At 55.3% G+C, this 14,485-nt stretch overlaps 1 protein-coding gene across 4 annotated transcripts in view; it reads right to left on the reverse strand.

Moving 5' to 3' along the window:
• Nucleotides 1-14,485, reverse strand: part of Pxn (paxillin) — a 49,146-nt gene that overhangs the window by 2,621 nt on the left and 32,040 nt on the right. Inside the window, exons 1-14 of one of the 4 annotated variants that reach the window (XM_051161642.1) lie at nucleotides 10,311-10,471; nucleotides 8,742-8,968; nucleotides 8,364-8,473; nucleotides 7,509-7,645; nucleotides 7,219-7,420; nucleotides 6,253-6,388; nucleotides 4,001-4,831; nucleotides 2,781-3,047; nucleotides 2,269-2,580; nucleotides 1,544-1,645; nucleotides 1,169-1,339; nucleotides 922-1,095; nucleotides 308-389; nucleotides 21-169 (exon numbers count right to left, since the gene is read on the reverse strand). In XM_051161642.1, coding sequence (XP_051017599.1) covers nucleotides 21-169; nucleotides 308-389; nucleotides 922-1,095; nucleotides 1,169-1,339; nucleotides 1,544-1,645; nucleotides 2,269-2,580; nucleotides 2,781-3,047; nucleotides 4,001-4,831; nucleotides 6,253-6,388; nucleotides 7,219-7,420; nucleotides 7,509-7,602 — 2,520 coding nt within the window. In that variant the 5' untranslated portion in view covers nucleotides 7,603-7,645; nucleotides 8,364-8,473; nucleotides 8,742-8,968; nucleotides 10,311-10,471. Of the gene's footprint in view, nucleotides 1-20; nucleotides 170-307; nucleotides 390-921; nucleotides 1,096-1,168; nucleotides 1,340-1,543; nucleotides 1,646-2,268; nucleotides 2,581-2,780; nucleotides 3,048-4,000; nucleotides 4,832-6,252; nucleotides 6,389-7,218; nucleotides 7,421-7,508; nucleotides 7,646-8,363; nucleotides 8,474-8,741; nucleotides 8,969-10,310; nucleotides 10,472-14,485 lie in introns of those variants that run through there. The other 3 variants (XM_051161643.1, XM_051161644.1, XM_051161645.1) reach the window with 3 other exon arrangements.

The raw sequence follows: 14,485 nt of genomic DNA on the forward strand, positions 1-14,485 counted from the left end.
CTGCGGCACAAGCACCTTACCCTGCACACAAAGCATTCGGGGTGCCAGAGGGTGCTGAGGGCCGAAATGTAGTTCTCCAGGATGGCACGGGCACAGCCACCACACTTGGGTGCAAACATGTCAAAATAGTCTTTCCGACAGTAAGCTTTGCCATCCTTCTCATGGAACCCTGAAGATCGGGGGTTGAGGGACAGATTTAAGGGCCTCTAGACATGGGGCCACCCTGACTCGACCATCAGCATGGTCACCCGGCCTCCCTCCGGGACATCCCAGATCATGACAGGCATGCCTTCCAGCCCGGCCGTACCTTCTGGACCAAAGAAGGCTCCACACTGGGCACAGAAGAAGTGCTCCGGGTGCCATGTCCGGTCAAGCGCTGTCACCACTTTCTGTAAGAGGAAAAAAAAAAAAAAAAAAAAAAAAAAAAAAAAAAAAAAGGACCATGGTCAAGGTTCTGCATCCCACCTCACCCCTCCTCACAGGCAGGGCATGGCGGAGGACTCCCACGGCAGCTCTCCTATTCAAACAGTTAAGTGTCCAGAGCCACTGGAGGACATGACTGGCTGGGGGCTCAGGCTGCAGCAGCGCGGGGTTTTATCCTGACTCGGTTTACAAGTGAAGGAGCAGCCTCCTGGTGTCTCTCTAACTTCACAGACTGTGGAAGGTGAGGTAGCTGGCACTCAGCCTCCTGATCCCTGGGCCTCAGCAGCAGGGTGCCAGGATGGGAGCTGCCTCATAGCACCACTGCCTGCTGTGACTCAGCAGGTCAGACCCTCAGCCCCACTATTTCCTGTCTGTGTAAGCTTTGGGGTTGACACTTCTCTGAACAGAGGACTGTGGACTACAGAAGATGAGAAGAGCTGACAGGGCCCAGAGCCCATAAGGACAGTCTATCCCACTCCCCAACACGCATGCGCTCACATCCAGAATGGGCCCGTTACAGTAGTAACAGCGTGGGGAGAAAAGACTGTGGTAATCCTTTTCACAGTAGGGCTGTCCATCCCGCTCAAAGAAGTTCCGAGATCCAATCTCTTCCTGGCAGTGGGTGCAGACAAAGTGCTCGGGGTGCCATGTCTTCCCCATGGCGGTCACAACCTGAGACACAGACACAGAGTCACCCGGGGGAGGTCAGGGGCAGAGAGCCCAGGCTTCCTCCCTGGCTTCCTACCTGCCCAGCGATGGGCTTCTTGCAGGCTCCACAGACCCCTTTGGCAACTGTGGCCACCCCCAACTTGTTCAGGTCGGACTGCAGACTCCCCAGCATGCTGTCAAGCTGGCTCCCAGGCTTTGAGAGTCCTCCAGGCGGGGAGCTGCTCCCAGTTTTCCCCTGAGCCATGAACTGTGGGCACAGAGAGAGCTGGTCAGATTTCCAGGGCCTGGGCCAGGCCACTCACAACACTACACCTATGAGGCTTTCCATCCTGACAGACAGGCTGACTGAGGCAGAGGGTACAGTGCCTGCTGGGGAGAGTGGCGGCAGCTGTATGAGCAAGCCTGGGGAAAACATGCTGAGCAAGAACGCAGCCCCACGCCCGACACTGACCCCTCCCTCGTCCTGCCCGTCGGGGCTGCTCTGCCTGCTGCTGGGGGGCCAGCCGGCTGCCCACTGCCGCTCTCCATCCGCTCTCTGCTCCAGGCCGTGCATCTTAGGTGGGGGAGAAAGGGGGAGAGGACACTGTTCAAAAGCTGAGCGTAAGAGGCCTCCTCACTGGATTATTTCACACAAGGTTAGCGGATTTCTTCCTACTGGCTATTGCAATAAATGAAAGAGAGACTGTGGGGGGTGTGTGGGGGGGGGGAGAGGGAGAGAGAGAGAGAGAGAGAGAGAGAGAGAGAGAGAGAGAGAGAGAGAGAGAGAGAGAGAGAATGTTTATATCTAGAACCTGAGAGATGCCTGGGAGGAGAGGAGGCGGAAGGATAAGGGGTGAGCCACCTTTTAAAGGCACGCATGGGGGAGGGTAAACACTGCCGCCTTGACAACTGCAGGCTGAGGTGTTTACAGTCTCTAGTGTGGGAATGGCCTCCTGCTGACAGAGGCCCGGGTGGGGTGGGAGTGAGTTCCTGAGGTGGTACCTCATCTCACAATGGACTCAGGAGGGCCCAGGGTCAGGTTCGAAGGAAGGACTCTGTTACTATCAGGACAGAGGGGCACAGGACAGAGCCCTCTGTGTAAGTGTGGACGCACGTCTCTGAGCATGATTTGGGAGGTGGCTCAGGCATGAAACAGGGCACAGGTGGGGAAGGTGCTGGGAGCCCTGGGAGGCCTGCCTGCAGCGGGCTGAAGAGTGAGTCCTCGCTGGTCTGGCAGCCCACAGACCTCACGGTGTGGGGTACAGGAGTGAGAGCAGGGGGGGCATGTCCACCCTCCTCCTGGGGCTTTCCCCCTGCACTCTGGACCCCAGAAGAAGCAGAGGCACCAGCCAAGGGCCCTGGATAGGAGAGAGTGGGCAGGCCGGGCTGCAGAGGAGAGCTGCTGGCCGAAGTGTCGGGGTGCTGCTGGAGCAAAGGGGCAGGAGGAGGAGGAGCCACAACAGAGACAGTTCTTCTCAGGGGGATGGGGGAATCAGGAGGGTAGACCACCTGGGAAGAAGAAGGGAAAGAGACAGGAAGGTAAGAACTCTGCAGCAGCCAGCAGGAGGCAGGAGTGATGTGGCCAGCCTTGTCATAAGGCCGTGACTGCAGAAACCACCGCACCACCCCAAAACCCTTTTCAGCCGGCACTAGGGCTGAGAGAGGCTCCAGACCCCGACTCAGGCCCTGGCCCAGCATTTGCCGGCTACCTTCTCTACCAGCTGCCCCCCAGCCTGCCTCCCACGTGGCTGCACAGTGATGACAACGCCTTCAGTCAGCCAGTCCTGGGCAGAGGCTCCTGCCAACTGCTCTGCCTCCAGCTGGATGCCCAGCCGGCCCTGCAGCTCTGCAATGAGCCGCTCCTGGGATGGGTTCCTGCTCAGGGTGGCAGGGTCCAGCCTGCGGCGAGGGGAGGGCTCCCGGGACATGGGATGTACGTGGCCTGTCTCCCGGCTCCTCCTGATCACAGAGCGGATCTGGGGGTGGAGGGCAAAGCTGTCACCATCCCATTCCAGGCAAGACAGAACGCTGCTTAGTTCTCACTAGGGTGTCACAGGGGAGGTTAAAGCACACCAAGAGCCAAGCTGAGGTAGGTGGGAGCAGGAAGCAGACAGGCTGGAGAGAGTCCTGTCACCCAGCGTTCACTTATAAATCAGCCTCTAATCTTAGACAAAATACCTCCAGCAACCCCAGCCTCCGTGTCCGTAAAGCTGGACAGCGGAGTCGCCCTGGCTTACCTCAGGAGTCATCACAGTCATTATCTGATGTTCCTTTCCTCCCTCACTTCTCTCCTCACAATTTACATAGAAAAAAAACAGAAGCTACTCTTCTCTTCATATCTTTTAACCAGTGTTTTTCCTAGTCTATATTGAAATGTACACTCATTTGCAGTGTTGGGGGAAACAAGTAAGAACCAGGCATAACGCAAACACTCAGGAGGCCACGGCAGGGCGACAGCCGAGAGTGGAGGACGGAGAGAAGAAACACCATGTCCTGGGCTTTATCCACTGCTCAGGAGTCATCTCATCTAACCCTCTGGGTGACCTTGGAGAACTTGCTATTCTTATCCCCATTTTAAAGAAGAGAACGCTGGGGCTCCGGGGGGCTCCCCAAGGTCACAGTAGCTGTGTTGTCAGAGCGGTGTGTGGGTCTATGTGGTTCCCGAACCCATGCTTCTAAGCCACTCTGTACACCGAGAGGCCAAGACAGCTCTTGTAAAGTTAGGACAGCTTAAGCAAACAGGAGACGGAGCATCACCACTGGACGGCAGGGTCCAGGGAGCAGCACTGGCCCCAGGATCACAGCCAAACACATCCTCAGGGCGACCGTCCCCCGCACTTTCCTAAGGGCTGCATGCAGTTAGCGAGGAATGGCCCACACTCAAATCCTGCCAGAGTCATGCCTAGTGGCTGCACAAGCCAGTGCCTGCCTGGCCAGAGGTGGAAATCCTCTCCGAGGCGTTGGGTGTCCCCATGGCCACAGTATGAGAAAGCTCCGGCTGTCCCCTCCTGGCTTCCACAGCAGCTTCGGTGACACCTCCTTCTGGGTTCCCTGGGTTCTTGAGTACCGGTGTTGGTCCCTCCAGGCTTCTCTCCTGGGGAATCTTCCCACCTAGCTGCTCCTGGTCCCCTGGGGCAGGACAACTGCTTCCCAGGGCCCCTAGTTCTGACTGTACCCTCTCTCGCTGCCCACAGCCCTTGGTCAGAGTCCTGGTGTCTGGGAGGACAGATGGCCGCCCCACAGCCACGGCAGCTGGCTCAGTCCCTTCCTGAATGCCGTAAGGCACTCGGTGGGCAATCTCATGCCTGGAGGTTGTCAAGGCCTGTGGGCACCTCCCAATGGGAGCCACAGTCACCTCTGAACAGGCGTGGCTGGCCAGCGGCCCCTGGGATCCTGCGCTCCCTGCAGGGTGTTGAGTGTGGCTGAGGGGAGTCGTAACCAACTCACTCACGGAGTCCGTCGCATCATCCCTAACCTGAGCCTGGCTCTCGGTGCCAAATGATGGCTGAGAACCCACCACAGAAGAACACCTTGAGTTTTGAGTGGCAGGTGTCTCCTCAAGACTGCCCACACCAAGCCATCTGGGAGCCACAGAAGGTACAGGGACCTGACCATTTCCTTCTGTGTACAGGGCCTCTGGGGTGTGGTCCCCAGGGGAGGATTCAGTAGGAGGAGAAGGATGAAGAAGGGTGAGAGGCGGGAATGGAGCAGCGCTGGGCAGCAGCCCCTGGGAGCTCAGCACCACAGTGGAAGAGCTAGTCTGGAGGAGAAAGATAAAGGGAAAGAGAAGAGAAGAAATGGAGAGGTGAGGTGGTGGTGGGTGTGGCCTACTGTCTGGGAACCACCATCTACACTGGCTGCAGCACTAAGGCACAGGGGTTTTGGAAAAAGACTCTAACCCCGGGATTGCCTGTCTGAGTTTCCTGTCCTTGCACCTTAGGAGACCCAGGCATCAGAGAGCAGCCAGAAAGCCATGCTCACAGTTACCCAGAGTGAGCACCGAGGGGATTTACGAGGAGCTGCATGCCAGGAGAGAGCTCCAGGGTCAGGCACTTCTGGGTGCAAACCAAGGGGATACCTGCCACTGGCACCAGCTCCATCCTCCACCCACCCTGCCATACCTCCCACTCCAGCCTTCCTGTATCCAAAAGTCCTTTCTCCGGGGCTCAGCAAGAAACAGTGTGGCTTGTCCTCATGTCATTGGCTACAAGGTCTAGGGAAGCAACCGCAGCCTTAGGGGATGGGCCCCAGCAGGGCCAGTTCGATCCTGACTTGCTTCCCACTGCTCAGTACCATGGCAACAAGGCTTACAGACTTCACCCGCCACCTCAGTGAGCGCCAAACATGAGTCCAGCTAAAGGGAGCAGGAGGCACCTTAATGGGCCAAGAATGGACAGACCACCAGGCTCCCTTCTCATATTCCCTGAGCTGTGCTCCAGAGTCTCTGGCTCACCCACGTGGAGCTGAAGTCAGCAACTGCTGGAGAGTTCTGTCAGTATCCATCCCTATCAAGACACTACGCCTTCTCAATAAAAGGTTGTGGGCTGGCAGCACTGCAGAGCCCAGGAGGGGAAGGTGGGACCCCTCATGCCAGCCGGCCAGGGCCTCAGCAGGTTCGGTTTCCCACAGACAGGGCTCTGAGTGGACGGTGGGAGGAAGCTGGCTAGAGAAGCATACAACCCCCCCCCCACCCCCCGCAATGGGCAGAAAGAAAGCGGCTGTTCTGAGGACAGTTAGCGTGGGAGACAGAGCTCTGGGGCAAGTGACTTCTCAGGCATGGGATCCTGATCCCACGGGGCCAGCAGGACACACCCTCCCCCACCAAGAGCAGCTATCAACACAGGGCTCTTTGTCCCTGTGTCCCAGCCTCCTGATCCCCTTGACCTGGGTGGCTGGGAACACCAGGAGAGGGAGGAAGGTCCCAGCTAAAAGTGTCTCTGGGTTCTCTGCCTCCACTGGCTGCTATAGTGTGCAGCCAGTAAATTGCTATAGTGGATAGTGTGCATGTGCGTGCGCGTGTGCGCGCGTGCGCGAGTGTGTGTGCGCATGTGTGCATGTGTGTCTCAGTATTACATACTGTTTAGCACCCCACCCCCATGGCACTGGCAGCATGGTCCAGCTACTCACACTGGGATAAGGTAAATGAATGGGGGCAGAGAAGACAGAGGGACCGCAGGGCACCTTAAAATCTGACAGTGAAGCCATGAGCTCGTCCAGCTCCCTGGTGGCAGAGGAGGCCGAGATTCGTGTCTGCTGCTGGCTGGAGGTGACTCGCTGCGGGCTGCTCACCTCACCCTGGTTCACAGTGATGGCCGGGCTGCAGGGCAGGCATGGTGTCAGTGGACAGACCTCTTGACTCCAGGGAAGACCACCAGCACCCCAGGACCTTAGGGACCCCTATCCCTGGGACAGTGCTGAGGTGAGGTGACTCCAACAGCACCCTGCCAGGGCTCGGGCAAGCTCCCCTGTTAAACACACGGAGCACCACTATGTGCCCCCTACAACACTGTACACAGCCGTGAGGTTATTACATGTGATGACATCAGTAAGCACTAATTATGGCAGGCAGGTGTGGTGGCTCACACCTGTAAGCCCAGCACTTGCGGGGAGGCTAAGGCCGGAGGATTACTACATAGTGAGTTATAGTGAGCCTGGCTGTCGAGTCAGACCCTAACTCAAAACAAACAGGACCTAACACTACCAGGCGCTTCCTCCGAGCAGCAGAGCTATGCGCCAGGCCTCCCCAGATGTTACATACTACGCGGTCTCACACTGTTTACCTCTGTGGTCTCTTGCCCACTATCTTTGTCTGCTTAGCCTGTCTTACAGTCCAGATTGTCCTGGTACTCACTATGTAGCCTACACTGGCCTTAGCTTATTCCAACTCACAGAGCTGGATGCAGTAACCCTGTGCTACGTCAGCAAGCCTGTGCACAACACCTGACTTTCTGACTGGTGGTGGGGTGGCTGCTGTGGTAGCAATGGGACTCACATGACTCACACTGCATCCCCAGGGCCTGGCAAGTAACAGACACTTTAGGGGAAAAGGTGACTCTAGGCTAAGTGACGGGTGCTACAGCCTGGAGCCTGTCTGGGCAAGACCTTCAAGAGCCTCCGTGACGCAGGGAGGGCCCGGGGACTACTCACACAGGGCTGGGCACAGAGCTCTCCAGTTCATCCAAGAGGCTCTCCACGCTGGGCCGTACATCCTCCAGGCCCCGGCCTCCATTTCTCTTTGGTTTCTCCTTCACCAGAGGCCCAGCTTTGCCCCCCAGGGGACTGTTATTCTCTGGGATGCCATAAAGGGGGCTCAAGGCTCCAGGTAGTGGGGGGCTTGAGTTGGCCTCATCTTGGAAAGAAGGAGACAAAATGCTTGCTCATCCCTCAGTCCTCCAGGAACCCAAAGGCCCACAAGCAGCCTTGCCACCCAGTCGTACCTGCAGGAAAGCCTGGAGGATTACACTGCACGGCGTTCAGTTCTAGCAACAGACGGTCAAGTTCAGAGAGGTTGCTGCCCAGGGAGGAGCTCATCACGGTAGGTGAAGGCTCCGCTGACTTCTGCTTGTTGGGGAAGCTTCAAGAAGTAAAGGAGAGAAGTGAGACCTCTCTGCCTCGCATTGGCTGTGGCAGGCCCCAGGTTCTCAAACAAAGCCCAAGAGGTAGGAATGTTCGGGGCTGGAGAGATGGCTCAGCGTGTAAAGGCACTGGCTGCTCTTCCAGAGGACCTGAGGTCAATTCCCAGCACCCACATGGCAGCTCACAACTGTCTGTAACTCCGAGATTTGTGACCCTCACACAGACATACATCAGGCAAAATATCAATGCACATAAAATAAAAATAAGTAATTAAAAAAAAAAAAAAAAAAAGCAGAAGCCAGGTGGTGGCGGCGGCGCACGCCTTTAATCCCAGCACTGGAGAGGCAGAGGCAGGCGGATCACTATGAGTTTAAGGCTAGCCTGGTCTACAAAGTGACTCCAGGACAGCCAGAGCTACACAGAGAGACCTTGTCTTGAAAAAACAAACAACAACAAACAAGCAAAAAAGTGGAATGTTACAAGTCTCCCCAGCAAGAAGGCGGAGGTCAGGGAAGGAATGTGCGGGGCGAGCAGGAAGGAAGCCTTGTTTCAGCTCCTCAACTACACGTGATGCTGTGACAGCCCAGCACACCGCACCGCACCGCTACAGGACCTGCTGACAGGCGCAGGCCTGGCAGGGGCCCCAGGGACTTCTGTAGTTACACCAATGGCCCTGGAGTTTCCCAGAAGGGGCTGGTGGGGTGCTGGCTCTGTACCTGTAGACGTGCTCTTCCTCGCCTGCTCGGGCACAGAGAGAGCCAACGCCGTCCTGGGGGTTGCAGGCACTGGAACTTTTAGCACTGGAGCTGCACACGGGTGATGCAGGCTGCAGAAGGAAGAATGCTCAGGCCTGTTGCGGTGGAGAAGTAGGAACAGGGGCCACCCTGGCAGCTCCTGCTCACAGCCTGTCTCACCAGGGAATTTCCACAGGCCTGTCAGGTGATTAGTGCTTGGTCACTGGCCCTCACGTGGTGGATGGGAAGGGCCCCAGTCCATCCCCCCCAGCCCCATTTCTCCAATGGCTTGCCACGTACTTGGCAGGTCAGCTCCTTTTACCCCTGCATCCCTGAGGGCTTCTCAGATCCCCACCTTACCTGCTGGTGAGTGTATCTGGAGCCACTCGGCTGCCACTGGTCTAAAGGGTCGAGGACCGTGCCATTGAGGGCCTCACTGGATGGGGGTGGCGGGACAGGAGGTGGCACTGCAATCTCCTGGTAGGTGTGGTTTCCAGTTGGGTAGGAGTAGGGGGGCTCCTCTGACAAGAACACCGGCCGTTTGGAGATGTGGGAGGTGGTAGATTCCAAGTCTGCCAGCAGGGCGTCTGCGGAGAGAAGGTGTCCACCGGTGAGAGCTGGCCCCACAGGGAACTCCCCGGTGACAGCACCCTGTCTCCCTGAACCCGAAGAAGTCCTGCCTGGTGGGCACATGCCACATCCGAGGAAGAAGTGACCTGGAGAGAACAGGCTACATCTGCGGGCTTGTCCCCAGCGCAGACTAAAGGTGCTCAGGAGGCTTTCTCTGGGCTCCCTTCCCTCAGGGCTCAGGTGCCTGGCTCTGCATTCCTGACAAGACTGTGCTGTGGCTGGTGTAAGCGAGACGTGCCTGCCTGGAACTCGGCCCCTCGGGGCGACTGGAAGAGCCAACCAGGGGGGAGGAGCCCCAAGTCTTGTCCAAGAACGGGGAGGGGCTGGGTAGACAGAGCCAGACCCTCCCCCAAACTTCTAAGAGCCCAGCAGGTGGCACTGGGACACACCTGTCCTCCAGGCCTGGTAGGAGGGAATTCCATGCTCTGAGCCCCTCCCTAGGCTCCCAGCTGAAGGTATGCGGAGAGGTTGGGGGCTGGCATGAAGCCAGCTCAGCAGTGCCACCCTCAACAAGCGAGAGCTGCCGCTCTGCTGACTGCCTCTGCCAGAGCCTGGCAGGCAGCCCAGCCCTAGAAGCTCCAGGGCCCTGAGACTCTGCTTTGAATTGCAGCAGAGGCCCTATCGGCCCTCGGATGCAGGCTGCCATGACCCTGGCATGCAGGAGCCGACTGACAAGGCGCCCAGGCCCCTGGCAGGAAGGGTACAGCTAGAGGGGCAGGAGTAGGAAGTACCTCCTGTCTTGGACCCGCCACAGGGCTGTGGCAGGGTAGAGTCCAGCCCCAAGCGCCACACCCTCTTTCCTGCACCGCTCACTGACTTGTTCACTCTCAGCTTCTAGTGACCAGCCTCCCTGGCCCTCGCGAGTGACAATCACAGAAGCAGTGGCAGCACTGACTACCAATCCTGTGAGGCATTTGAACACATGGTCCCTGGGGACCCTTCTGGTGACCTAAAGGGCTGGAACTGTTCTCTTTAGAGCTGAGGACAGTATGTGGGATTGGAAGCTAAAGGTACCTGTCCCAGGTAACAGGGCAGAAAAAAACAGGGTCATGTGACTCCTCAGACTCCCCAAGGCTACAGGAGGCTGCTGTGACTGCCGGGCGACAAGATGGCGCCAAAGCTAAGGTGCCTACAAGCTAGGGGCTCAAGCTCTGAGTGCTGTCAGTCTGCTCCTTGCAGGCAGCTCTGTCCCCTGCCCCACCCCTACTCAGAGAAGAGGGAAGCAAGAACCTTACCGAGGCTGCGAGGCCTGCCTTCTCCCAGCGCCCTGCTTACCCATCACAAGGTAGGCACACCTACCCCTGGCTCCTGCTGTACAGCTGGGAGAGAAGCTGTTCCAAGGCCCAACCCTGGGTCCCAGCCTCCTACTGCTGGAAAAACTTTGCTCTTGCGTCCCCTCCCCTCCCAGGTCCCCTGGAGGAGTTCTGACTTCCTGCCTCCAGCAAACCGGAACTACAGGGAGTCTATGTGTGTCTAGGTAAGGGCATAAAAGGAACTCATGTCCAGAGCCAATCCCAGAGGCGTCTCTAGGGCCACACCTGCTGTTCATTTCCTCTGAGCCCAACCCAAAGTAGGCGGAACCCCTCCTCCCCCATCACTGAGACTGTTGGGAAACCCTGCAGGACTCAAACACAGCCCTAGTGGGGCAAATAAGAGCAGCAGCCTGGAGCTTCGCTGTGGCACATGCCACCCTCCCCAGCAACACTAGCACTGAGGGCTGAGCTGAGGCCCCCAATGCCGAAGCTGACTAAGGGATAACACAGCTCCCTTAGGTCCAAACACTCCAAGAAAGACAAGAGCCTGACCCCGCTGGACAGAGAGCCAGGGATTCCACTGCCCACTCATCAAGTTGCTGTGCCCTGCACTCATGCTATGATCCTGGTCTGCCTGCATTGCTCTATGGGCTGGACTCTGGTTTATTTCAGTTGGTTTTTCTATTCTATTTATGGCGCTGGCGAAGGGACCTAGAGCCTGGTGCACAGTCAACCGTACTGCTACCACTAACCTGCACCCTAATGCTTGGGGTGGAGACAGGGCGTTGTCATGTAAACCAGGTGACCTCAAACTCTCCTGTCTCAGCCACCACACTCAGCTTCCTTTCTCATTTGTTTTCTTTCATGTGTGCGAGTGTGTGTGCGCTCATCAGCTCAAACCTGTGTAGAGGTTCAAAGTCAGTGCCAGGTATGTTCTTTTATTACATGCCACTTTGGTTTTGTACATTTTTTTGTTTTTAGGAATTTTTTGCTTTTGTTTTTTTGTGGTTTTGTTTTTGGTGTTGGTTTTGGTTTTTTGAGACAAGGGTTTCTCTGTGTAGCCATGGCTGGCCTGGACTCACTTTGTAAACCAGGCTGACCTCAAATTCCCAGTAATTGCCTGGCAGGATTTGTTTCTTTATATGTATGTATGTAGCAGGGTTGTTTTTGTTTTGATTTTTTTTCTTTCTTTTCTTTTTTTTTCTTTTTTTCTTTTTGGTTTTTGTTTTCGAGATAGGGTTTCTCTGTGTAGCCTTGACTGTCCTGGACTCACTTTTCTAGACCAGGCTGGCCTCGAACTCACAGTGGTCTGCCTGCCTCTGCCTCCCGAGTGCTGGGATTAAAGGCATGCGCCACCACTGCCCAGCTGGTTTCATTTTTTTCAAGCTCCGTGTAGCCCTGACTGTTCTAGACTCACTCTGTAGACCAGGCTGGCCTCGGACTCAGACATCTGCTTGCCTCTGCCTCCTGAGTGTTGGGACTAACAGTGTGCACCACCACTGCACAGCTCAGAAGACAACTCTGTGGAGGTGGTTCTTTCTACTTTTGTAGTGTTCTGGGTTAAACTCAGATCACCAGGCTTATGGCTTCTTTACCCGCTGAGCCATCGGCAGCCCATAATTGCTATGGTGGTGGTTATTAGAGAAAAGGTCTCTCTATGTAGATCAGGCTGTCCTAGTGCTCTCTATGTAGACCAGGCTGGCCTCAACACCTTGTATTTTGAGATAGGGTTTCCTAAACTGACCACCAAGACCCTGGGGTCCACCGCTGTCCACCCCATGGCACAGAGGTTACGGGTGTACTGCCACAGCAGGCTTTTCCATGAGAGCTGAGGAGCTAAACTCAGGCCCTCATGTTTGCACATCATGCAGTTTGCCCACTGAGTCATCTTCCCTGGTGATTTGTTTTCTTCCTTCTTTCCTTTCTTTCAACTTATGAAAAAGAGAGGTGTGGGGCTGGCAAGATGGCTTAGCATGCTTGCTCTTAAATCTGATGACTTGAACCGGGTGTGGTGGCGCACGCATTTAATCCCAGCACTCGGGAGGCAGAGGCAGGCGGACCGCTGTGAGTTCGAGGCCAGCCTAGTCTACAAAGCAAGTCTAGGACAGCCAAGGCTACACAGAGAAATCTTGTCTCGAAAAGCCTAATAAATAATAATAATAATAATAATAATAATAATAATAATAATAATAAAATCTTATAGCCAGGCAAGGTGGCACATGCCTTTAATCCCAGCACTCGGGAGACAGAGGCAGGTGGATCGCTATGAGTTCAAAGCCAGGCTGGTATACAAAACGAGTCTGGGACAGCCAGGACTATATAGAGAAACCCTGTCTTGAAAAACAGAAACAAAAAATAAATCTTACATACAAGAAAAAAGAACCATTCAGGGTTTACAGAGGCGCTGTGTATAATGTGGACAGCAGATGGAGGGGCCAGGGCCTGAACTCCAAGACTACTGGCCAAAGAGGTCCTTAAGACCAGGTCTAACCAGTCAGGAGTCTGTGTTGGGGAGATGCCTCCACAGTAAAGACACTGGCTACTCTTGCAGAGGACCTGGGTTCAGTTCCCAGGACCCACGAGGCAGCTCACAACCACTTGTAACTCTAGTGCCAGGGGAATCCAACACCCTCCCTCAGACTCTGTGGGCACTTCACACACTTAGTACACTTACATACACGCAGGCAAAACACCCTACACCTAAAATAAAGTTTAAATTTATGTTTACTTATTATTTATTTGTGTGTACTTGTTCATGAGCAAGGAGGTTAGAGGGCAACATTCAAGAGTTCATCCTCACTGCTGAGTGGTGATGGCGCACGCCTTTAATCCTAGCACTTGGGAGGCAGAGGTGGGCAGATCTCTGTGAGTTTGAGGCCAGCCTGGTCTATAGAGCAAGTTCCAGGGCAGCTAGAGCTGTTACACACAGAAGGAAAAAAAAAAAAAATAGTACATCCTCTGCTTCCAATCTGTGATCTGTGATGGGGGCTACAATGCTTATGTGAGTTTCTGAACTGGGACTCAGATGCACACCACTGTGTCCGGGCTTGCCTAGCAAATGCTGTTACCCGAGGAGCCATCTCTCTGGCCCTCGCTGTGAATAGTTCTTACCCTGCAGTCAGTGAGATTTGTAAGGGCTCATCCGTGGTCAGATGCAAAGTCAGACCTAGTTAGTTTGTGACATCAGGAAAAGGCCCTCCCCAGGTTTTCCTGAGTAAACTGGTTCAGCAGTGAAGAGGGCCTGGACCAGAGTCACAGAGTAAGAAAGAAGAAATCAAAGCCTGGTGTGGTGGTGTACACCTTTAATCCCAGTACTCAAGAGGCAGAGGCAGGTGGATCTCTGAGATCAAGGCCAGCCAGGTCTACATAGCTAGATCCAAGACAGCTAAGACTACACAGAGAAACATTGTCTCCAGAAAATGCAAAAATAAAAACGAAAAAGAAAGGAGCATTCAAAATGCTGTCTGTGTGTGTGTGTGTGTGTGTGTGTGTGTGTGTGTGTGTGTTGGGCACATGTGTGCCAAGGAGAAATTTCCCAATTTCCTCCAAATGTTTGCATACTGGAGAGAGGAACTTCAGCAGGCACCCACACAAGTACACCCTCTGACACAGTTTGCTCTTCTCTCAGCACCACCCTTAGTCCAGCCTGGGGGATCGAATAAGACTTGGGTGTTCCAGTGCCTCAAGGCCCCCCACAAGCTGCTAGAGGAATACAGGAGACAGCCGAAATACAGACTCTGAGGCTCTGGGTAGAAGATGCTGTAGACCCCTAGCATCTTCCATAGGCTGCAAACTGGACGGAGGCCAGAGTTCTCAAAGCACAGCAACCTCCTCCCCTGGCTTGAGTAAACACAGCCAAGAAGCAGTCTACCTGCTAGGAATTTCCCCGGGGTTTCAGCCATGGCTACAGCCTTTTGCCAGCTCTAAGTATACAAGGGGTGTTGGAGACTTCTTCAGCTCACACCCCAACAGCCCTTTCTTTAGGACAGAGATCAGACACAGGCCACACCACCTCCATCCTGCCTCAGAGTGCTTCAGCATTACCACTGAACTGCTGGATCCAGGCCGGACACCATTTCAACTCAAGCTGGGGCCAGAAGTTTGAACCCACAGGAGAGAGAAAACAGGTCACCAGGCAAAGGGCAGGGAGCAAAGGACCCAGCAGCCAGAGGCAAAAATCATCTGCTGCCAGCCACCAGAGGGAGCCATCGGTCCATCCCC

The sequence above is a fragment of the Acomys russatus genome, chromosome 19 (assembly GCF_903995435.1).
Source record: "Acomys russatus chromosome 19, mAcoRus1.1, whole genome shotgun sequence".
NCBI lineage: Eukaryota > Metazoa > Chordata > Mammalia > Rodentia > Muridae > Acomys > Acomys russatus.